This window comes from Narcine bancroftii, chromosome 3 (genome assembly GCF_036971445.1).
Source record: "Narcine bancroftii isolate sNarBan1 chromosome 3, sNarBan1.hap1, whole genome shotgun sequence".
In the NCBI taxonomy this organism is placed as follows: Eukaryota; Metazoa; Chordata; class Chondrichthyes; order Torpediniformes; family Narcinidae; genus Narcine; species Narcine bancroftii.
Genome location: NC_091471.1, coordinates 144842814 through 144867353, shown reverse-complemented (window position 1 = coordinate 144867353; position 24540 = coordinate 144842814). Strand labels below are relative to the sequence as shown.

Genomic DNA, 24540 nt, shown 5'->3' with positions numbered 1-24540 from the left:
TTATTGATTAATATAGCTACTCCTCTGGCTTTTGAATTATATAATGCTGCTGTTACATATCCTACCCAATCTCTCTTTAATTTCTTGTGTTCCACTTCAGTTAGATGTGTTTCTTGTACGAATGCTATATCAATTTTTCTTTTTTCAGTAAATTTAAGTTTCTTCCTTTTGATTTGGTTATATATTCCATTACTATTTAAAGTCATATAGTTCAACATGGTCATTTATACTTTATCTTTCCTTTCTGTTTCCTCATCACCACCTTCCCTTATCCATTTCTGCTTTTTTTGAACACATTATAAGACAACATTTCTAAAACATAAAATATTTCCACTATTTTCATATCTGAAATTTCTTTAACCCCAATAATCCCTCCCTTTTCTGAGTTGCCCTTTGTCCCTTGTCGGGCAACCACATCTCCCCTCTCCATTTGGATTTGCGAATCCACTCACAAGCGTCAACTGATTTCGCAGTGACTGTTATCTTCCCCACCCAGCCCCCCCAGAAAAGATTTTAATCTTCATATATAACAAAGGTCACTCTCTTAATTCCCTCCTTACTTCATTTCTTCCCTTTCTTTCCCTTCTTAGTTTTTACTTATATATTCTTTATATATAGTTTGTTGTCATTTTAGTTCTTGTTACATCTCTTCATCTCTCTGTCTGTTTTGTAGGTGTTCTGCAAATTTTCGTGCTTTTTCCAGACCTGAGAATAGTTTGCTTTGCTGCCCCGGGATAACTATTTTAAATACAGCTGGGTATTTTAACATAAATTTATAACCTTTTTTCCATAGGGTCGTTTTTGCTGCATTAAACTCCTTCCTCTTCTTCAGGAGTTCAAAACTTGTATCTGGATAGAAAAAAAATTTTTGACCCTTGTATTCCAGTAGTTTTTTGTCTTCATATTTTTTTCATTGCCTTCTCCATTATATTTTCTCTTGTTGTATATCTTAGGAATTTTACTAGAATGGATCTTGGTTTTTGTTGTGGTTGTGGTTTAGGGGCTAATGTTCTGTGTGCCCTTTCTATTTCCATTTCTTCCTGTAATTCTGGTCTCCCTAGGACCCTGGGGATCCATTTTTTTATAAATTCTTTCATATTTTTGCCTTCATCTTCCTTAAGGCCCACTATCTTTATATTGTTTCTTCTATTATAGTTTTCCTTTATATCTATCTTCTGAGCTAACAGTTCCTGTGTTTCTTTAACTTTTTAATCAGATTCTTCTAATTTCTTTTTTAAGTCGTCTACCTCCATTTCTGTGGCTGTTTCTCGTTCTTCCACCTTGTCTACTTTTTCCTATTTCTGTCATGATCATCTCTAATCTATTCACTTTTTCTTCTGTACTTTTTATTCTTTTTATTTCACTGAATTCTTGTGACTGCCATTCTTTTACTGTTTCCATAGATTCTTTTATAAAAAAAATATATATCCATGTACTTGCCCTTCCCTTCATCTTCCATTTCTCTGTGTTCTCCCTCCTCTTCTTCTGAATCCACTCCAGGATCTGTGTCCTTTACCTCTGTCTCTTCTGATCTTCTTGTTGGGTTGTTTATTTTATTTCGTTGGGTATTTTTGTTTTTATTATTTTTTATTAAAAGTGTCGTGGTGTTGGTCATCTTCCTCTGGGTTGGTCATCTGTTTCTTTGATTTCCTATTTTTATTCTTTCTTCTTGTTCCCGTTATTTTCTATGTTTTCCTGTTGAGTCTTGCTGTCGTGTTTATACTTGTCTGTTTCAGCTGTGGAGATTTACTCCTCAGCTGGTCCCCCCCTCCCGTCGGTGTTGTTTTTATCTTGTGCATCGTGCACACTTTTGTTTGGCTCAGTGAGCATCTTTGTAGTCTTGAGTTCGGGGTTTCCACTGACCTCAGGGAGCGGGCTTCCTCATACCGGTAAGGCCTTCACCTTCCACCTCTGATGTCCTTCCTTCTTTTCTTCCCGTTATTTTTGTTTTTTCTTTCTTTGCTGCCATTTTCTCCACACTTTCACTTTCAATCTGTTATGGTTTCTGTGTTAGTGACTTTGTTTTTTTCTCTACCTTTTACTTTTCTGGAGAGGGCTGGAGTTCCCCTACCGGCCACTACTCCATCATGTGACTCCTCCCAAAATGGATGTGCTTGAAGAAAACTTGTCCTCTTTTTAACTTTAAAGTTTTGAGGGGAAAAAAAGTTTCACTCCCATAATCTTGAATGGTGCCTTCCATTAACCAAGAGGTTTCATTGATTTGGATGTAAAATCATGTATTTTCCTTCGAAGAAAATCTTCTTTGCTTGTGTCTTAATTTTTTTCTTTCTTGAGATTTTGCTTTCATTTATTTCTTTGTTTTGTTCAGTGTGCTAATATACCTGAAAAGTTGTGTAATTGCTAAATCTTGCCTTCTTTTACAATCATGATTCAAGGGTTCAGCATCCCCAAATCTAGAATGTTTCTCCTATTATGATATAAAACACAAAATATTTATTTTTGATATTATATGATTAACAGTTAAGAATTCTGTCAGGCAAGAGGTGATTGTGATAATTTCTGATTGATCTTTTTTATCATCTTTTAGATGTCTCTTGAATTCCAATCAGATGCCATATAAAAGGCTGATGTTCATAATCATTAGGGCAAGTGTGTTAGTATTGACTGAAGATTTGTCATTGCATAAAAGACAGTGGGGCTGAACAGCTTTTGTTTCAGGTAGAAGGAGGTTGTGGAGTGTCTCTTGGGATTTTTTTTTTTTCTTGGCCTCCGTCATTAATGAAGGGGGTTGTCAGAGTTTGCCAGTGACACAAATGGGTGAAAGGGTATGTTGCAACGGAATATTCGGACTACAACATGAAATTGTGTGTTTATTTATTTTAAAAAAAAAAACCTTCCAAATAGAGTTTAATGTTGGAAAGTGAGAGCTAGTGTATTTTGATGAGGAACTTAATGGCAGACTATTAACTAAATGGAGAAGTTTGCAGATGATTTGTAGGTATTGTATATTAATTGCAAAAAGTTAATTAAGTTGGCCATGATTGCAAGAGGGTTAAACTTTAGGAATATGATGCTATAGTAATTGCACAGGATATTAATGATGCCATGCTTGGTGTATCATACAGCTTTGGATCTCTTATTTGTGAAAGGATGTACTGTTTCTCTTTGGCTTGGCTTCGCGGACAAAGACTTATGGAGGGGTATGTCCAGGTCTGCTGCAGGCTTGTTGGTGACTTGACAAGTCCGATGCGGGACAGGCAGTCACGGTTGCAAGGGAAAATTGGTTGGTTGGGGTTGGGTGTTGGGTTTTTCCTCCTTTGTCTTTTGTCAGTGAGGTGGGCTCTGCGGTCTTCCTCAAAGGAGTTTGCTGCCCGCCGAACTGTGAGGTGCCAAGATGCATGGTTGGAGGCGATATCAACCCACTGGCAGTGGTCAATGTGGCAGGCACCAAGAGATTTCTTTAAGCAGTCCTTGTACCTTTTCTTTGGTGCACCTCTGTCTCGGTGGCCAGTGGAGAGCTCGCCATATAACATGATCTTGGGAAGGTGATGGTCCTCCATTCTGGAGACGTGACCCACCCAGCGCAGTTGCGTCCTCAGCAGCGTAGATTCGATGCTTGCAGACTCTGCCAGCTCGTGTACTTCGATGTTGGTGATGAAGTCACTCCAATGAATGTTGAGGATGGAGTGGAGACAGCGCTGATGGAAGCATTCTAGGAGCCATAGGTGATGCCGGTAGAGGACCCATGATTCGGAGCCGAACAGGAGCGTGGGTATGACAACGGCTCTGTACACGCTGATCTTTGTGTGTTTCTTCAGGTGGTTGTTTTTTCCAGACTCTTGTGTAGTCTTCCAAAGGCGCCATTTGCCTTGGCGAGTGTTGTCTATCTCTTTGTCGATCCTTGCATCCGATGAAATGGTGCAGCCATTAATTAGGTAAACTGGTTGACTGTTTTGAGTTCTGTGTGCCCGATGGAGATGTGGGGAGGCTGTTAGTCATGGTGGGAAGCTGGCTGATGGAGGACCTCAGTTTTCTTCAGGCTGACATTGAAGACAATCGAAAAGATTTTCACAATCCAATTTTTAAAGTGGGGAATTTGTCTTTGTATATGTATGTATATATATATATATATATATATATATAAATAAAAAAACAAAAAAAAACAGCTCAAGAAATTAGTTCAGTGAAACAGGAAAATCTGCTGAAGCCGTGATTATAGTGCAATGTACAAAAGTGCTGGAGAAATTCAGCTGGTTATGTAGCATACACATTATGTAAAGGGCAATCAGCATTTTGGGTTTGAGCCCTTAATGTTCAACCAAACTATGTAAGCTTCAAAAGGTATGGATGCAGACTGGGCACCTATCTGCTAATTTTTAAGGTCTACCTGCGTTTTGCTCATACCTTGATGAAAGGCTTAGGCCCGATATACAGTTTATGATCTTTAGTGGGTATGACAGGGTAGATGTTGATATCTTTCCACCAATGGAAGAGTGTTACAGGAGGAGAAATCATTGTCAGATTCAGACCAGTCATTTAATGGAGATATTGTTCATGTACAATATGCTGAATCTTTGAAATTCTCTATCACAGGGAGCATGAACATGGTTCCCAGTGTTTGGTAATTAAATGCATCATGGATCAAGGTGTTAACAATTGTGGTTTTTAGACTGCAGGCATGTAATGCACAATCAAGGAATTTTTCTGCTAAACGGGCAGTATAAAAAGGAATGTGCAGGAATTTTCAGTCAATTCCTGTACTGTGATTTATCCTGTGGGACTCTTACAACTTTTTGGAAGAAGCCTGCAGTGTAAATTATAATGGAAAAATTTGTTGTTTGTCATCCACTCTACTGCATGTCCAACCACTGGGATTGTTACATTCCAGTGCTCGCAGTCTAAAAAGGCGCCCAGTGCTCGCAGTCTAAAAAGGCGCCCAGTGCTCGCAGTCTAAAAAGGCGCCCAGTGCTCGCAGTCTAAAAAGGCGCCCAGTGCTCGCAGTCTAAAAAGGCGCCCAGTGCTCGCAGTCTAAAAAGGCGCCCAGTGCTCGCAGTCTAAAAAGGCGCCCAGTGCTCGCAGTCTAAAAAGGCGCCCAGTGCTCGCAGTCTAAAAAGGCGCCCAGTGCTCGCAGTCTAAAAAGGCGCCCAGTGCTCGCAGTCTAAAAAGGCGCCCAGTGCTCGCAGTCTAAAAAGGCGCCCAGTGCTCGCAGTCTAAAAAGGCGCCCAGTGCTCGCAGTCTAAAAAGGCGCCCAGTGCTCGCAGTCTAAAAAGGCGCCCAGTGCTCGCAGTCTAAAAAGGCGCCCAGTGCTCGCAGTCTAAAAAGGCGCCCAGTGCTCGCAGTCTAAAAAGGCGCCCAGTGCTCGCAGTCTAAAAAGGCGCCCAGTGCTCGCAGTCTAAAAAGGCGCCCAGTGCTCGCAGTCTAAAAAGGCGCCCAGTGCTCGCAGTCTAAAAAGGCGCCCAGTGCTCGCAGTCTAAAAAGGCGCCCAGTGCTCGCAGTCTAAAAAGGCGCCCAGTGCTCGCAGTCTAAAAAGGCGCCCAGTGCTCGCAGTCTAAAAAGGCGCCCAGTGCTCGCAGTCTAAAAAGGCGCCCAGTGCTCGCAGTCTAAAAAGGCGCCCAGTGCTCGCAGTCTAAAAAGGCGCCCAGTGCTCGCAGTCTAAAAAGGCGCCCAGTGCGATTGACCACATGGGCAGTAATTGTTAATTTTTTTGCTTTTTTTTTCCTGACATTGCAGTCTAAAAACCATAAATGATGTTTTTTGCTGGTGCGTCTAATTGTTGTCCTGGATTTCTAGATTTTAATCTCAAAACAGAGGCTTGTTTTCAGATTTTTGTAATTGATGGGTTTTCACACTGTCAAAGAACAGCCTTGTGTGATATCATCTTTGATTTACCCCCCCCTCCTCCCCCCACCCCATCTCTCATTAAGGGAACATTAATACATTAATTCCTCACATGAAGAATAAGGAGTGACCACATGAACTTCACTGTGTAGTTCTGTTACTTGTCTGGTTCTTGTTTGGTTTGCATAATAAAAGCTGTTGTAATGACACACTATGACCCCAGTAGGATGGGGGAGGAGGTTAATATTTCATGTTGAAAGATGTGACAGAGTATATAGATATGGTTTTGGCAGATAAATTGGGCAAGATTTGTTAGAATGGGTCAAATACAAACACTTTAAAACAGATCTTATTTAAAATACTGGAGCTTTGCCCATGGGGGGGACTGACAGTCTTTGCAAAAGCTTTGGAGAGTGCCCAAGAGACTTCACCAATGGATTGTTGCTTACAAAAAGGCAACAGATGAAAGAACCTCCTATGCCACATCAAAGGGCTGTCTAAAACTAGCAACATGTGGCATTCAAACCTTGGGCTTCCATGTCCGTGAGGCTTTGCAGTACTAGTTTGGATCAGCCGGTGAGGTTGTTTTGCTGCATCAATATTGGCATAAATTTGAGTAATCAATGCAATCGATGGTACCCATTACACAAGTCTATGCCACTAATGAATGGGTTGTATCCACCATGTTGAAATTTGATGTGCTTCAAACAAAATAGACCCCAAACAATATTTTTGTTTAATTCACAGACTATGGAATCAGTAAATAATTTGGGTTTAAAAAAAAAATAACCAGAGAGAAATAGCTAGCAGCCAAGTATGTTATTAAGTCAGATGGCTGTTGCTGTGTGAGCCAGGTATGAATTTGTATTTGACATTTCAGAGCAGCTATGGGTAACTAAAGGACTTTAAGTTAACAAATTTTTCATTGTTGTCTACAAAAGCTGACATCAAATCTGATATTGACAATGTTTTGTTGAAATCAGAAGAACTTTTACAAATTTTCAACAGGGCAGCATAATCTTTCTCCTTTCGATGCACCTTTCTCGCTATGTTAAGAATTCTTATGCAACTGGAATTCTATGAAATGTTGCTGGAAACATGAAGAAATCCAAAGCAAGAAATGCAATGTACTGAGTGTGTCTAGGATTTTGGCGTCAGGCTGTTTTCTTCAGGATTTGTGTTGAGAAATTGCTGCAGTAAGATGCTGTAACCACTAGATGCCCTATGTGGACTGCTTTGTGGCAATCTTGGAGCCAAGACCGTGAGCTCCACTGTAGAACATCAATGACCACACTAATGGCATCCCTATCTTTCCTGACTATTTGTGGGTTGGATCAGTAGTTAACTATGCACTTGCCACAATGATAAATCACCTGATGCCATTGCCTCTCTGTGCTGAATCATCTTTGAGAGATGTAAGAGTGAGCTGAGAGGTTTATAAACTCTTGGAGAAGGAGGGAGATGTTTCGACAGGATTCCTGCTTCTGTTTGCCATTTGACGACACCTGGTGAATGAATGTATGCTTTTTTTTTTGACAGGTGATGAGGAAGAGCAAGTACAGGTTCAGGCTTGCTTATGTCTCCTTTCCATTGTCTACACTACCAAAATTGGTGGTGGTGTGAAAAAGAGGGTAGAGCTGTGCTAGATTCCTGCAGTTTACTGTGCTATGAGGTAAATTGCCTCGTTTGGAGAGGAAGGTATGTGAGGTGAATACTGGGTGATACTGAATAGTAGACCAGAAAGACCCAACCTTATTATCTTTCATTTGCCTCCAATCAATAGACCAATAACTATTTATTTCAGTGCAACTCATCTCCCAACTATGGCTATGCATTCAAGTATAACAACAATTTGGACCTGTCTCGTATCTAGTTCTATTATATTTTATGTTCAGAATTATGGATGTTGACTGTCCATTTCTGCCCATGGATGCTCCCTGACAGTTGGTGGTAATTAGAAATTCTGCCTGGTGTGCAGGAAAAGGAATCTCAGGCTTGTATGTGATATCATGCATGTTCTCTGACAATAAGTTTGAACTTCAACCTGCAGAGTCGCTCCAGCACCTCTGTTTGCTTGGCAATGTAGAGCCATTATCTACAAAAATCTGATTCTGTTTGTGAAGAATCTTGTAGCCCTCATAGGCAGTTTCAAAGAAAATCTCTTCTCTTGGGTTCATTGTAGTTCAGAGCCATACTGGCTTGGTGAGGTGTCATTAAGCAGAGGTCTAGTTCTTATGTTGGACCATAAAAATTCATGAATTGAGTGCCACCTTGAAAGCAAATATGAATGATTATGTCTGGAATGGAAGGGTTGCAGTATCACCACATCAGTATTCTGCATGAGTTGTGAACTCCACCTACAACTACAGTGAATCTTTTAGACATTGCTCCACATCTACTGAAATCCCTTCAGATACTGTTTTTGCCTGCAGTACTGGTGGAGATGGGTGTTTAAGTATGGGATCACCATATAAACGAGAGCTGTTTAAAATATAGGTCATGTAATATCTGTTGGTAAACCATGAAAATACCTTGACTTTTGGTACAATGTATAATTTAGAATTGTAAATCTTGGAAGTATAATATTGTTAGTTCTTGTTGCAAAGGCACATTTTTTTTTAGAAGTCTCTTGAATGCTCTTGATTTTTTTTTCTCTCTGTGCAGCGTACTTTGCAAAGCAAGTAGGAAATGCCAGGATGAAATATAAAGTGATGCCACCAGCAGTTACAGGATCATCTGATTTTGAAAGAATTTTCCGTGCACAGTAAGTATATTTTGATTTCAGATTTATTGTCAGAGTACATGTACGATGTCACAGACAACCCTGAGATTCTTTTTTCTGCGGGTGAGGCAGAATTACCATTTTATTAATTACCATTAATAAAACTGTACACAGCGTAAACGTGTAACTTAGTAGTTTTCAAAATGCACCTGCAAACTCATTCTACCTTAGGTAATCCCTATGCCGTAAGTGCTCTGTGATTAGTAAGGGATTGCTTAAGGTGCTATGTGAGTGGAAAGAAAATAAAATTTGAAAACCTCTGTTTTAATCATACCTAATTGACTTGTTATGTGCATAGTTTCATAACTCCAAAGGAAATGGTCCAATGGCAATTTTTCTCAAACCAAATATTTCAGTAACAATTGGGTCCAGAGCAATCGTTCTCAACCTTCCCACCCACATACCACCTTAAGCAATCCCTTACTAATCACAGAACACTGATTAGCATAGGGATTACTTAAGGTGGAATGAGAGCTGAGGAGGGCAGTTTGAAAACCACTGAAACAAATAAAGAACTGTAAACAAACTGTGTAATACAGAGGAAAAAAAAATCAAAGTGCACAAGTAAGAGTCCTTGAATGAGTCCCTGATTGAGTTTGTTGTTGAGGAGTCTGATCGTGGAGAGGGGTAGCAGCTGTCCCTGAACATGTGATGCGAGTCTTGTGGCATCTACTTCTCTTAAAAGATGGAGAAAGCGAGAACAGATAATGTGCTGGGTGGTGTGGATCCTTGATGATTGCTGCTGCTCTCCAATGGCAGCGTTCCCTGTAGATGTTCTTGATGGTGGGGAGGGTTTTGCCTGTGATGTCCTGGGCTGCGTCTACTACCTTTTGGAGGGGTTTGTGCTCTAGAATATAGGTGCTTCCATACCAGACCGTGATGCAGCTGATCAGCTCACCACACATCTGTAGAAATTTGGGGGAGTTTCTGATGTCATGACAAACTTCTGCCAAACTCCTGAGGAAGTAGAGGCACTGACGTACTTTCTTCACCATACTATTAGTTTGTTCAGTTCAGGAAAGATCCTCTGAAATATTAACTTCCATGAACTTGAATGTGCTCACCCTCTCCACCTCTGATCCCCCAATGATGTATCATTGGGGATACAATATCGTATATTGTATACCTCCTGGCTTTTCCTTCCTGAAGTTAACAATCAGCTCCATAGATTTGGTGACTTTGAGTGCAAGGTTGTTGTTGGTGCACCATTCAGCCAAGTTTTCAATCTCTTTCCTGTGTGCTGACTTGTCACCTTTGTTTATGCTGGTATGGCACTGATTTTCCCCAGTCAATGAACAATTAAAGAATACTCTCACCTGTTTCTTTAGCACACAATGGAGTCAAATTTCTTCTTTGGCTCCCTACCACATGGGTGATCCTGGCGCTCTCTCTCCTCCTCCTGCATCTGAGATCCATTACCCTTGTACTGATGCTTATACTCTGCCTCGCAGAACTGAGACCCTTGATGGATTGTAATAATGCCCGGAACACCAAAAGATGGAATCCAACAATCCAAGAAAGCCCGAGCGATTGCCTCTGTAGAAAAGGGCGCTTTGAGGATCGTGAACCACACTGGGGAATTATTAACAAAAGGAGGGGGATCCTCCAGTTTAACCTCCTTGACTGTTCCTGCAGATCTGCGTCTTCCAGAGCAGATGCCTGTGAAGTGAAGGATGACTTAGTGGATCTGGACTGCAATCTCCCATATGACATGCTTAAGGCTGCTATTCTGTGGCATATTCAGCTATCTAGGGAGACTCTTATTGCACAATTATTAGCTGCTGACAGCCTAGGCGATGGCCAACCATCACAGATGTTGTGGAGGTGGAGCAGGCCAACTGGAACAGATCCTGTTAAAGGTGATTTATGGAAACTGAAGTTGCTTCGATGTTTACCTTGTCACGTTCAAGAATGTTTGGTCAGTGTTTTTCGAATGTCCACCCTCGATCGGTTGGCATATCATGCTGACCTCTATGTACACAACTTCTGCAATGAAGATAGAAGGACTGGCTATTTCCCCAGTCAGCAGGAGAAAATGGAACCGGAACTACTGCTTACTGCACCTTGTAAAGTGCCAGCACCTGCTCAGTTGAAGGTGGCACTGACGACACCAGTCCAGGGTTTGGGCACATAATGGAATTCCTTCCATCGACCTGGGTGGAATCATGGTGGCCAAGGACGTCGTAGAGGCAAAAAGTGGCGTATTTGTCAGAAGCATCGGAGATTTGGTGCTGTTGCCTGGTCCTGTCAGCCACTGTGTGACTTTTACAAATGGCAGCTGGGAAATGACCAGGCCTGGCAGTAGAGGCAACTGGTGACCATGGGTACGCTGACTGTCTCTTGGGTACTCAATTTCTTGTCAATTCTGGTGCAGAGATTTGTGTGGTTCCTCCAACCATGAATGAAGACAGACACCCTAATATTGGTGGGTGTTATCTATCGTCCACCAAATAACAATAGTTTAGTGGCACAGGAAATAAATAGAGAGACAAGTGAGGCATGTAATAATGATACGGCAATAGTCATGGGGGACTTTAACTTCCACATAGATTGGGAAAATCAAGTTGGTCGTGGGAGTCTGGAAGAGAACTTCATAGAATGCATTCGCAATAGCTTTCTTGAGCAGCATGTTAAGGAACCCAGAAGAGAAAATGCTCTCCTGGATCTAGTGTTGTGCAATGAGATAGGTAGAGTAAATGATGTAATAGTCAGAGACCATCTGGGAAATAGCGATCATAGTATGATTGAATTTCTCATTCAGATGGAAGGGGAAATAGTTAGATCTAAAACTAATATATTATGCTTAAACAGGGGTGATTACCATAGGATGAGGGAGGAATGGGCAGAGTGGACTGGGAGCACAACCTAATTGATGAAACAGTTGAGGAACAGTGGAAGATTTTCAAAGAAATGTTTTGTGATGCTCAACAAAAAATATTCTGGTCAGGAAAAAGGGCAGGAAGGGAGGGAAAAATCAACCGTGGTTAACAAAGGAAATAAAGGAGAGTATAAAATTGAAGGCGCAGGTGTACAAAGATGCAAAGAGCAGTGGGAAACTGGAAGATTGGGAAAACTTTAAGACAACAAGGGGTTAGAAAGCGGGTAATAAGAAATGGGAAAAGGGATTATGAAAGTAAATTGGCACAAAATATAAAAACAGAAAGTAAAAAAATTTTATAAATATATAAAACAGAAGAGGGTGGCCAGAGTTAACATTGGACCCTTGGAGGATGGAAAGGAAAACTGGTAACAAAAAATGAGGAAATGGCCGAGGCATTAAACAAATATTTTGTCAGTCTTCACAGTGGAAGACGCGTCCAGCATGCCCAAGTGCGGAGTTAAGGATGCGAATGTTGGGGAGGGACTTGATAAAATAGTTGTTACCAAGGAAGTAGTGATGGAGAAACTAATGGGACTAAAACCAGACAAATCACCTGGTCCTGATGTACATCCAAGGGTTCTGAAGGAAATGGCAGAAGTTATAGTTGATGCATTGGTGGTCATGTACCAAAATTCCTTGGATTCTGGGCAGGTCCCGGCAGACTGGAAGACAGCAAATGTCACGCCACTTTTTAAGGGATGTAGGCAGAAGACTGGAAATTATCGGCCAATTAGCTTGACATCTGTAGTTGGAAAAATGCTTGAAGCCGTCATTAAAGATGAAATAGTGAAAGTTTTGGAATGTAAGGGTTCAATCAGGCAGACGCAGCATGGTTTTAGAAAGGGAAGATCTTGTTTGACAAACTTGTTAGGATTCTTTGAGGATATAATGGGTGCAGTAGATAGAGGGGAACAAGTTGATGTTGTATATTTGGATTTCCAGAAAGCGTTTGATAAGGTGCCGCACAAGAGACTTATCAGTAAGTTACAGGAAAGTGGAGTCTGGGGAAGTATATTGGCCTGGATTGAAAATTGGTTGTCTGACAGGAGGCAGAGAGTTGGGATAAATGGGAGTTTTTCAGGTTGGCAGAGAGTGGTAAGTGGGGTGCCGCAGGGGTCAGTGTTAGGCCCACAACTGTTCATCATTTACATTGATGACTTGGAGGAGGAGACAAAATGTGGTGTAGCCAAGTTTGCGGATGACACTAAATTGAGTGGAAGAGCAAATTGTAATGAGGATGTGGAGAGTCTGCAGAGGGATATAGTTAAGCTGAATGAGTGGGCAAAGGTCTGGCAGATGGAGTACAATGTTAGTAAGTGTGAGGTTATCCACTTTGGCAAGAAAAATAAGAGCTGAATATTATTTAAAGGGTGTAAAACTACAGCATGCTGTTGTGCAGAGGGACTTGGGAGTGCTTGTGCATGAATCGCAAAAAGTTAGGTTGCAGGTGCAGCAGGTTATTAAGAAGGCAAATAGAATGTTGGCCTTCATTGCTAGAGGAATTGAATTCAGGAGTAGGGAGGTAATGTTGCAACTGTATAAGGTACTGGTGAGACCGCACCTGGAGTACTGTGTCCAGTTCTGGTCTCCATATTTGAGGAAGGATATACTGGCTTTGGAGACAGTCCAGAGGAGGTTTACTAGGTTGATTCCTGGGATGAAGGGGTTGACTTATGATAAAAGATTAAATCATCTCGGATTGTATTCGCTCGAGTTCAGAAGAATGAGAGGAGATCTTATAGAAACATAGGATTATGAAGGGTATGGATAGGATAGATGTAGGAAGGTATTTTGAGCTGGCCGGGGAAACTAAAATGAGAGGACACAGTTTTAAGATTCGGGGGAGTAGATTTAGGACAGATGAGGAAAAATAGTTTTTCCCAGAGAGTAGTGAATGTTTGGAATTCTCTAACCAGGAAGTGGTTGAGGCTGCCTCATTAAACATATTTAAAATTCGGTTAGATAAATTTTTACATGATAGAGGAATTAGGGGATATGGGGAGAAGGCAGGTAGGTGGAGTTAGGTCATAAATGAGATCAGCCATGATCGTATTGAATGGCGGAGCAGGCTCGATGGGCCATTTTTGGCCTACTCCTGTTCCTACTTCCTATGTTCCTATGACACATGCTCTTTCAGTGTCAAATGATTCTCATATTCAAACATGTGGCCAGAGGTCACTCACATTGGATTTTGGTCTAGAAATCTTTTTGGTGGGTTTTCATGGTTGCAGATGTGGCAAATTCCCTTTTAGGAGTGGATCTATTGTCACATTTTTCATTGTTGATGGATTTGAACAATCACTGTGTTGTGGACCACAGCTCTTGTATGCAAGAGAGCTTTGTTCGTCGCTCCAATGTCTTCAGCCGCCTTATGTGTCTTCAACCTGGCTCCTGCCCTCTGTGACAAATCAGAAGAGGAAGTACAATTTATTTGTAACAGCACTGGTTAACTCCCATTTACAAACAATAACACTCACTCGTTTCTTTAGCACACAATAAAGTCATCTTTCTTTTTGACTTCCTGCCATGTGGATGATCCTGATGCTCCCACTCTCCTCCTGCATCTGAGATCCATCAGCAAAGCTCACCCGTGCATGTGTGATATTACTTTGGTTACGATATCAGCAGAGACAGGCTCCGCTCCTGACACAGGTAAGTACATGACAACATAACCCACTGCTGTGGTATCACCAGCAAATTTGTAGATGGTGTAATTGTCTATGAGCCACACAGTCGTAGGTGGAAAGTGAGTAGAAGAAGAGGTGAAGGACCCAGCCCTGTGGTGCTCCAGTGCCGATAGAGATTGTGGGAGATGTTCTTGCCAATCCTCCCTGATTGTGGCCTGGAGATGAGGAAATCCAGGATTTAATTACATTGTGAGGTATTGAGTCCCAGGAACTGGAGTTTGCTGATTAGCTTTGAGGGAGTGATGGTGTTAAATGTCAAATAGTAGTCTATAAAGAGCATCCTGATGTATGTATCTTTGCTGTCCAGGTGTTCCAGGGCTTTGTGTAGAGCCAGTGAGATGACATCTGTTGTAGACCTGTTACTAAGATAGCCGAACTAGAATGTATCCATGTCGCCGCACAGACAGGAACTGTTATGCTTCAACACCAGCAACTCAAAGGTTTGGATTACTCCATCATATTAGCTCTGAACTGGCCAATGAAACTTTTTGATTTTATTCTCAAATGAGATTCAGTCTTTTTGTGTCACTTGACTTTCGAATCCTCTCTAAATTGCAAAAAGTTATGGAGTTGCACAGAAATGTGTCTTCAGGGAATGTCCATGGTGACTCTTTCCCCTATCTACATTAATCCCATTTGCCTACATATTTGATTGCACCACGTCCTCAGGCAGCAAGTTTCAGATATTAACTACTCTAAGAAAATACGTTCTCTTCAGATCCCCCTTAAAATTCCTTCCTTGCACCTGCAAAGTATGTCCTCTGGGTTTTGATGCCTTTTGTAATTGTATATATTTCTATCAGGTCCCAACTCTGCCTCCTTCATTAGGGTCTATCGTATCTGTCCTCGTAACTAGAGTCCTCTAGCACAGGCATCATCCTGGTGAATCTCTTCTGCAATCTCGAGTGCAATTACATAATTTCTATAGAACAGCAACCAAAACTGTTCTTGACCACAGTTGTATCTAACTGAAAAATTGCAACATTGTATCTCAATTTTTATTCTCTGACCTATGAAGGCAAGCATACGATGTGATTTGCCCTGTCTACCTTTGCTAGATCTCTCGAGGATCTATGAACTTAAACCCCAAGGACCCTATCAACAATCCATGGTAACCTACTATTTACTGTAGATATCTGATTTCTATTTGACTTTTCAAAAGGCATCACCTTGCACTGTTTGGGATTACATTCCTTGTTATCACACTCTTTCTGAGTTTCCATCCGGCATCCCAGCTGTAAATTCAAGATGCAATTGTTCACAATTTAATATCAGATTACCTTTAACTGTAAATTTTTTTTGAGTATTTGAATAATTAACAGGGATTTTAAGTTGAGAAGTAAAACATGCAATGCGGGAGAAACTCAGCAGGTCAGGCAGTGTCCTTTATGTAGCAAAGATAAAAATACATACCTGACGTTTAGGATTGAACCCTTCATCAAGGCTTCCAAAAAGAAAAATGTTGAGAATGCTTGGGAAGTGTCAGAATGATAGCATTACATCTTTGTAATCAGTATACTATTTCACAATTGTAGCCAAATCAGCCATGTAGCCTTTAGGTTCCCAATGACTCTGGCTTGGGTACAGTATGTTTTAGGATAGGGAGATATTGGCACTTGAGAAAACCACTAAAATTGCACCCATTCTAGGAAAGTCGCAAGTCGTCTGCTCCCTGTTAAGAATGAGCTCTCTGATATAATTTTGATTGCAGAATTATAAATGAATGTTTATTGCATTCCCTCTTGAAGGTATTCAGAACCTTGGCAACTTTCTGTTGTCTGAGTCCATTCTTGATTAATTAGTCTCGGCAGTAAATTCTATGTAGCTGCTTAACTGTGGAGAACAATCACAGCTGAGCTTAACACTCTGCCAATTTCTTCAACACATGCGTGTCAAAAAAATGGACCAATTTGTCTGTTTTCAGGCATTTGGCATGCAAATATTGATTTTTTTTGTTTACCTGAAGTAAATAACGATAATTATGATCTGGGTGAATTCAAGACCATTGGAAAATTTGATAGGGCTGTTCTGGATTTGCAGTAGCGTGTCTGACCAATGATATCAGTGAACCTTTCATCCATTATCAACTGGAAATGCACCTCCTATGTTGCTAGAACAAATGCCATCAAACAGTCACAAAGAAGCAGCAAAAGAAGATCACCAGTAAGACATGGTCCAGATTCTGAGGCCAATTTAATACTCACACCATCTGTTAGCCACATTTTTGTAAATTTGTTGTTTGTTTGCTCCATTAATGATTGTAGCCTATTAATTTTATGTGCAGTGTGTCAGTGCGCCCTGCTATGATCTCTTCCTCACTGATCATCCTGCATCTTCATGACGGGGACCTCCTTCAGAGTAAATGATTGTGTGGGGCATGATCACACACCTTTCCCCCAGCTCCCTTCCCTTTCCATCAAGACAGTCTTTCTTACAGCTGCTCTCTGGTCATCTTGGGAAGAGGTGAGAGACTTAGCAATAATATGGCCGTCGGAAGGTACTTGTACAACTGCTGCTGAGAAATGCGTAACACTCAAATTTTTTGAGAGAAATAAAGGTAGCAGTGATCCTGCTTCAAATAAAATTTTGTTCAATTTAACTTGGTGTTTTGGGACCTGGGTGAATTGTCTTAACTGATAATACTCTAAGTAGTGGTAAGCACATCTCCGGAATCTCCATCAGTACCAGAACACCACAGGGTTGTGTTCTTGGCCCCCCTGCTCTACTCACGTTACACCAATGACTGTGTGCCTCAGTATAACCACACCATCTACAAATTTACTGACAATACCACTGTTGTGAGTTGTTTATTTAAATATTGCATTCCTACAATACAAAAGACTAAGTTTTAACATCCATAAAATTGATGTGTGCCTTCCTTTATTGCACTCTTCCAACTGTTTATAGTGGTCTCCTTTATTGTTCCAGCATGCACACTCACCTTCCCCACCCTCGTGGCTTATTCACACGCGCTTCATCGCAACTCCTCAATCTGACCATGGGTGTTACCAACAGCAGCTGGTGCACATGTGCACCACCTCCAGTGCATGTCACTCCAAATGAACACTCATGGCAACAGATCCAAGTGGGTACATGACCATGACAGTACAAAAAGGGGCAATGAGTCAGCATATAGGAGGGAGATTATTGAGGGATGAGATGTGGACAGGGTGAGCAAATTTAAATTCCTGGGAGTTGCAATCTCTGAGAACCTTTCCTGTCATCATTAAGAAAGAATGTCAGTGCTTCTACTTCCTCAGGTATGACATTGACAACCTTGGCAAACTTTTCCAGATGTACAGTGGAAAAGGAGCTGATTGGCTGCATTGCAGCTTGGTATGGAAATCCCTGCAAAAGGTAGTAGACGCAGCCCAGTACATCACAGGCAAAACTTACCCCATCAATGAGAAAATCTTCATGGAACAGTGCCATCGAAGAGCAGCAGAAAACATCAAGGATCCACACCACCCAGGACATGCTCTGTTCTCATTGCTGCCATTGGGAAGAGGCATAGGTGCTACAAGACTTGAACCACTAGGCTTGGGAACAGTTGCTACCCCTCCACTGTCAGACTCTTAACCAGACTCAGAGACTCATTTAAGAACTCTTCATTTGCACATTATTTATTACTGAAATTTTTTTTCTATATTGCACATTCAGTTTATTTACATTTTTCTTTTCTCTTTTGTGCATGAATCTTGATTTCAGATTTCTGATGTATTGTATATACATGACATTCGCATACAATCCTGAGATTCCTTTTTCCTGCGGGCATGGCAGAATTGCCACTAATTGGTAATGCATAAAATAAACTGTAAGAGTGTGAGCATGTAATCATTTATACTGAATACAGTTTCTTGTACTGCCTGGCCTGCAGAAAAAGAATCTCAGGGTTGTGTGTGTGATGTATGTACTCTAACAATTGATCTGAAATTTAACTTTGATAATCGTGCAAGATGCAACAAAGATTTAGAGTAGTTGGTTAGATCCTGCCTAACTTCTGGACAATACTATTTCAATTGGTGTTGTAGACTAATTGGTTGGCAGTTAGGGGCTGTATCCGGGCTGAACTACTTTCCCCACTAGCTGTTTTTCCATTTTTCCTTAGAAGTCATTTGGCCCAATGAGTTTGTGCCAGCTCTCACAACAATCCCATTCTATCACTTGCTTTCCTTGTAACTTGTATTCCCACATTTCCATTGATTGTCTCCAGATTCCATAACTCACTTACACTCTAAGTGGCAATATATAGTGGGCAGTTAATCTATCAAAGCACATGGGTTTTGGATGTGAGAGGAAACTAAAGTACCTGGAAAAAACCTATCGCGCAATCACAAGGAGAATGTACAAACGTCCCACAAAATAACTGTAGGTCAAGAACGAACCTCAATTTGTGACCTCCCTCCCTCACCCCCACCCCCCACCATTTTATTCAGACACCTGCCTCTGTTTTGCTCATACCTTGCGTTATCTTTATCTTTGCCACATAAAGTACACTGTTTGACCTGCTGAGTTTCTCCATTGTTGTGTTTTTACTTGGATCACTTTCATGTTTTATTCCTGTTTTGATTGGACTGTTCTCAGAAGGAAATGCATTTAATTTATCATTCTTAAAGGTCACATCTGACTGTGACTTAATATTGTTCTTATCTGAAACTAGTTATAATTTAAAGCTTACTTGCAGTTTTATTTCCTTTGCCCCATCTCAAAACTATCTGCTGGAAGTATTAGGGAGTGGAGGTGATGAATATGATATGAATATTTTTATAGTTTGGATATTTAGAACTTTTTCAAATAATAACAAAGGAACATTCTGTAATGTAGAACCATAGAACGGCTACAGCATAGAAACAGATCTTTCAGCCCATCTAATCCATATTGAATTATTCATTGGGATCAGTCGGGCTGGTCCCAATGATCTGAACCCAGATCATAGCCCTCTACCCCTCCTATCCATGTGCCTATACAAATTTTTCTTAAGGTCAGAATGGAACCCATCACCACTTCAGCTGGTAGCAGTGTGAATTACTGAACCATCACCATTATGGAAGTGCTACAATTTTCCCCTCCTTTCTCTTCCTTGTAGTACTACAGGTACTCCCCGACTTGCGACCTATGCAACTTGCATCCATCCCCACATATGACCAATTTTTTAAAAAAGAAAAACTATGACGTTTATGTGGTTTATGTTCACAAACTATGGCAAGGATACAGGGCATGTAAGAGTCAAATTGTGTGACCTTGCCTTGTTAGTCAATGTCTGAAGGCTGGGTCTGACCATCTTGAACACGTGTATTGGTGTTTGGCTGGCACATGCATGAGAGTTAAGGGCACAAATTCAATATTGTTAGGGTGCTTAACTCTCATGCATGTGCCGACCAAACCTCAGTGCATGGACCCACTATGCATGTGCCTACTGAAGACTCGTATGCGCACAGGAACAAAGATGGCCACACTAGTACCTGTATTTCTTAGTCTATGGACTCCAGGAGACCAACTGACAAGGTCAGTACGCAATTCCAACATGCGTTCGTTCCAAGATGACCAGTCATCCAGAATGGAACATTGCCATGTGTCAGGGAATACCTGTATCAATACACTTGACCTGAAGATGTTTGAATGCAAATGCCAATCAATGCATTCCCAGTTAAACTTTTGTCACATTAAAAATGAGACTTGTGTTGTGCCTTTTGTGTCCCAATTCTTTGAGGCCAATAAACCATGATTAAATTGTAATATCTCTTTTGTAATACCTAATGTGCATATTGCTTGTTTCTTCCCAATAACAATAATGTGTTTATAATCTAATTTAGGTAAGTAGAAAGAGGGATAAATATTCACCATGATACTAAGTCTAACTTTCAAAAATGATACTGTGGGCTCTTTTATGCCCACTGAGAAGTTTTGTGGACTTTGGTCTAATTTTTTATCAGTGACGACCTCAACAACTCTGTACTTACTCAACACTAAGAACAGCTGTCAACGCATCCACTGCTGGGAGAGTGGTGTGATGGTATAGGGAGAAGACGTGGAAAATGCTTCTGACAGAATTTAATTAATATCCGACTTTTAAATTTTTTAAAAGAATTGAATAATTGAAAAATTCTTCTAGAGGTCTTAAAAGATGGCTGCAAAAAATCTAGAACACAAACTGCAAAAAAAACACAACAGCTATAAACTGAAGTTACTGTGATGGAAGAAACTGGGCCTACCTTGAAGACTCTGCCTCCGATCCTGGTTCCTCTCCAGCCTCGTTCTTCAAAGCCTCTACTGGTAAGAATCCAAACTCCAGCACCACCTTCTCGGGAAGCTGGAGAAGATTGCACTGGAGCCTGGAAGAAAAGGACAGAACTGACTGCGGAACCAATGCACATGCGTGGAACTTTGTGCATGCACACTGCGGAAGTGATCGAGTTGGAGTCTGTGGACCCGATTTCTATGGTTGCAGGTCAGACGAGGGCTAAGTGGAAAGCCCGTCTGCAATTTCAACCATTGGCAACTTCCACAGAGGAAGAGGAGAAGGTAGGAGTGGAAGAGGCCTTGTGCCAAAATCACAGGGAGAGGAATCAGAAGGAGGAGGAGACCAATATATTCAAGTTAAAATGGGTTTATATTCTGATACCCCAAAACCTCTTGATCCACAGATTTTTGATTAAAATTTTTGAAAAAAATGGATTCAATTAGTGAAAAAATGGATGCAAATTTTGCTGAAGTGAAAGCAGATTTCACCATGCAGTTGGGAGCTAGTAGAGAAGAAATGACTGTAATAAAGACAGATATGGCAAAGTAACTGGTGATAAAATTAAAGTTCAAAAATTTGAAGATTTTCAGGAATGTTGTATGGAGGTAGAAGAATGTAAAGATACAGTTAAAAAGATAGAAGATTCTTTTACAGCGCGGTAAATTCGGAAAAAATATTTATTGCAAAAAGTTGATATGTTGGAAAATAAGAGTAGAAGAGTATAATGTTGGTCTACCTGAGGACTTTGAGGGCACTAATCTAGTATATTTTTTTTTCAAAATTGGCTGCCTGAAATTTTGGGACCAGAGAATTTTTCAAATGGTTTGGAACTTGATAGAGCACAGAGAGCTCTAAGGAAAAAACGATATCCGGGACAACTGCCATGTTCTATTTTGATCAAATGTTTACGTTACCAAGATAGAGAAATGATTTTGAAAATGGCAGTTCAAAAAGCTAAGGAACAACAAATCCCTCTAATGATCCAGAATAATAGAGTATTCTTCTATGCAGATTTGAGTAATGAAATTGTCAAAAGAAGAAAAGAATTTAACCCAGCAGTCAGTTTTGTGAAATATATAGCAGTAGCAGTTCTTAGTTTTTTTTATGGATAATTTCAAGTACAATTTTTTTTTTGTTATTGAGTCCAAAGCTTTGGAATTTGCCAATCCTGTTGGTAGATTTATGTTGGTAAATTGTCAAATTTATTCAGAATCTTGAATGTGTATGCTCCTAATATAGTCGATGAAAAATATTGAAATTAAGCAGAATGGAAGGCAATATTATTTGTCTCAACAAATGGAAGGGGATCAAGAAAAATCGAAGGGAAGACAGGTGTCTGAGGTTCAAGTTGAAATTGATGATGATCGAGTTAAGAGACCTTGAAGAAGCTTATCATACTTGACTGATTGAAATTAAATTGTGATATTCTGTCTGGGGAGGCAGATTTTTTTTCTGCTTTCCTCTTACAAGGCCTCATGCCACTAGTGGTGAGAGCCACTTCTCATAATTAAGGGAGTTAGTGCTGACTTAATCAGCACTTTTTTTTTCTTTTATTATTTTATTATTTGGGTTTTGTTGCTTTCTATCTTTGGAGATGATGTGTTTTGAAAGTTGGCTGTGGAGCTGGAATGACCCAGGGTGGAGAAGAGAGTTAATTATAGTTATAGTTGTAGTTAAATTCATGACTGGATGACTGGTCATCTTGGAATGAAATTATAATTATAAATTATAGTTAAATTAAACATGGTTTGAATTTTGTAGCACTTAATGTGAATGGGCTCAATAATTCAATTGAAAGGAAGAGTTTTAGCTTGTATTTAGAATTTTCAAATAGATATTGCTTATTTTGCAGGAAACTCATCTAACTGAGAAAGAACATCAAAACTTGAAGAGAATGGGTTGGTAAAGTTATAGCTTCATCTTTTAATTCAAAAGCACGAGGAGTGGCTATTTTAATTAATAAAAACTTGCCATTTAAATTGCAATCCACAGTTATTGATCCTGTTGGTAGATTTATGTTGGTAATTTGTCAAATTTATTCAGAATCTTGAATGTCTATGCTCCTAATAGAGTCGATGAAAAATTTATTCAAGATATTTTTCTTAATTTGGTACAAGTAGATGGAAATATAATAACTGATGGAGATTTTAATTGCTGTTTGGACCCAATTTTAGATAAATCTACAAAATATTTAATGAAGATGAAAATGGCTAACAGAATATTGAAATTAATGGAAGATTTAAATTTGGTGGATATTTGGAGGAATTTGAATTCTAAAGAGAGAGATTATTGATTTGATCTTATCGGTTTGATTCTTATTCTAGAATAGATTTTTTTTTAATTTTGGCTCATCTACAAGGAAGGATGACTATGTAAAATAAACCTAGAATTATATCAGACCATTCACTATTATTGATGTCATGCTTAAATTCTGATAGAATTGAATAAATTTATAGATGGAGATTTAATTAATCATTATTTTAAAAAAAAATGTAGAATTTTGTGATTTTTTTTTTGAGGTCAAATACAGATGTATTTAGATACAAATGCTAATTCAGTTGATAATAACTTTGTTTTATGGGATGCATTAAAAGCTTATTTAAGAGGCCAAATGTTTTTTGACTAAAATTAAGAAAAATTGTCTTAAGGAAGTCTATAAATTAGAGAAGGAAATTGTAATTTTGGAAAAAAATTAAAAAACATCTGGGGGAAAAAAGGTTAGAATTGATAAATAAAAAATTGCATTATAATTCATTTCAGACTTATAGGATTGAGAAATTAATAGATAGATCTAAACAAAAATATTATGAATTAGGAGAATGAGCATATAAGGTATTAGCTTAGCAAGCATCAATGGTGTCAAGAAGAATTCAAAAATTACCAATAAACTACAGGATATAAATGATTCTTTTAGAGAGTATTACACGAAGTTAAATTCATCTCAATCATTGAACAATTTGGTTGAATACAAAGTTGGATAAAATTGATGAGAAGCCTATGTCAGAATTTATTTATAAATGGAATTCAAAATTGTTATTTGGTAAGGATCCACCAATTTTTAAACATTTAATTGAAATATGGAATAAAATTGATTATGAGATGGGCGGAAGAGGAAAGATCAAAATAAACTATTTCCTTTTTCTGTAAATAATCAGTTTTTAAAGATATGGAATTAGTTGGGGATTTAAAAAGGTGAAAATTGTTTTGAGGCAGGGAAGTTTGTATCTTTTAATCGAATGAAGGAGAAATTTCAAGTTCCTAGTACAGGTACACGATCCTTTATTCGGAACCCTTGGGGTCAGTGTGTTCCAAATTTCGGATTTTTCCAGATTTCGGAAAGCCCACCCAAATTGTGCTGCTGTATCCACCCCCACCCCCTTCCAGTGGCCTAGCTGCCTCCCCCGGCCACCAGACCCTTGGCTGCCTCCCCTGACTGCCAGTCCCCACTTGCCGGATTTTAATGTCCGATTAAAGGATCATGTACCTGTACTACTTTTTTTTTTTGGTGACTATCAGGTTAAAACTTGATTTATTGGAAAAAATTAGGTTGTAGTTTATAATTACCTAGACAATCTGCTTTGGAATGATTGCTTACTAAGGAAGAAGGAAGCAAATAAGTTTATTTCTGAGATGTATAAGTTATTACAAAATTTAATGCCTAAGTTGGATGTTCATAAATCAAAAATGAAATGGGAACTTAATTTAAACAGAAAGATAGACTAAAATGTTTGGAGAAATTTGTGTAAGGATAGTATGACTAAGGTTATAAACGTAAGATATAGATTAGTACAATATTTTTTACATCAATTGTATTTAACCCCTCAGAAATTAAAGAAATTTGAATTAATTTACTCAGATTTGTGTTTTAGGTATGGACAAGAGATAGGTACTTTCTTTCGACCTAATGTTAAGAATTTTTGGATACAAGTTTAATTGTTTGTGGAGCAAGTATTAAAAGTGAGTTTACCATTTGATCCAATGTTATTTTTATTAGGGGACATTGTTGATTGCTTTAGGACTAAGACTGACTATGTATCAAATTCAATTTTTACATTTAGTTTAGGCTGTTTCTAAAAAATGTTTGGTTATTGGAAATCTGATTTTGTTTTAGGAATGCAAAGATGGCAAATAGAAATGAAATCCTGTATTC

At 39.5% G+C, this 24540-nt stretch overlaps 1 protein-coding gene and 1 long non-coding RNA gene across 3 annotated transcripts in view; both read left to right on the top strand.

Annotated features, from left to right (window-relative positions):
* Nucleotides 1–24540, top strand: part of mgst2 (microsomal glutathione S-transferase 2) — a 48526-nt gene that overhangs the window by 8814 nt on the left and 15172 nt on the right. For both annotated transcript variants that reach the window (XM_069925343.1, XM_069925346.1), the window contains exon 2: nt 8464–8563. In XM_069925343.1, coding sequence (XP_069781444.1) covers nt 8464–8563 — 100 coding nt within the window. The remainder of the gene's footprint in view (nt 1–8463; nt 8564–24540) is intronic.
* LOC138757666 (uncharacterized) lies at nt 14520–24278 on the top strand. Its single transcript, XR_011353798.1, has 3 exons — nt 14520–14589; nt 22243–22288; nt 24260–24278. It is a non-coding gene; the product is annotated as an uncharacterized lncRNA (long non-coding RNA).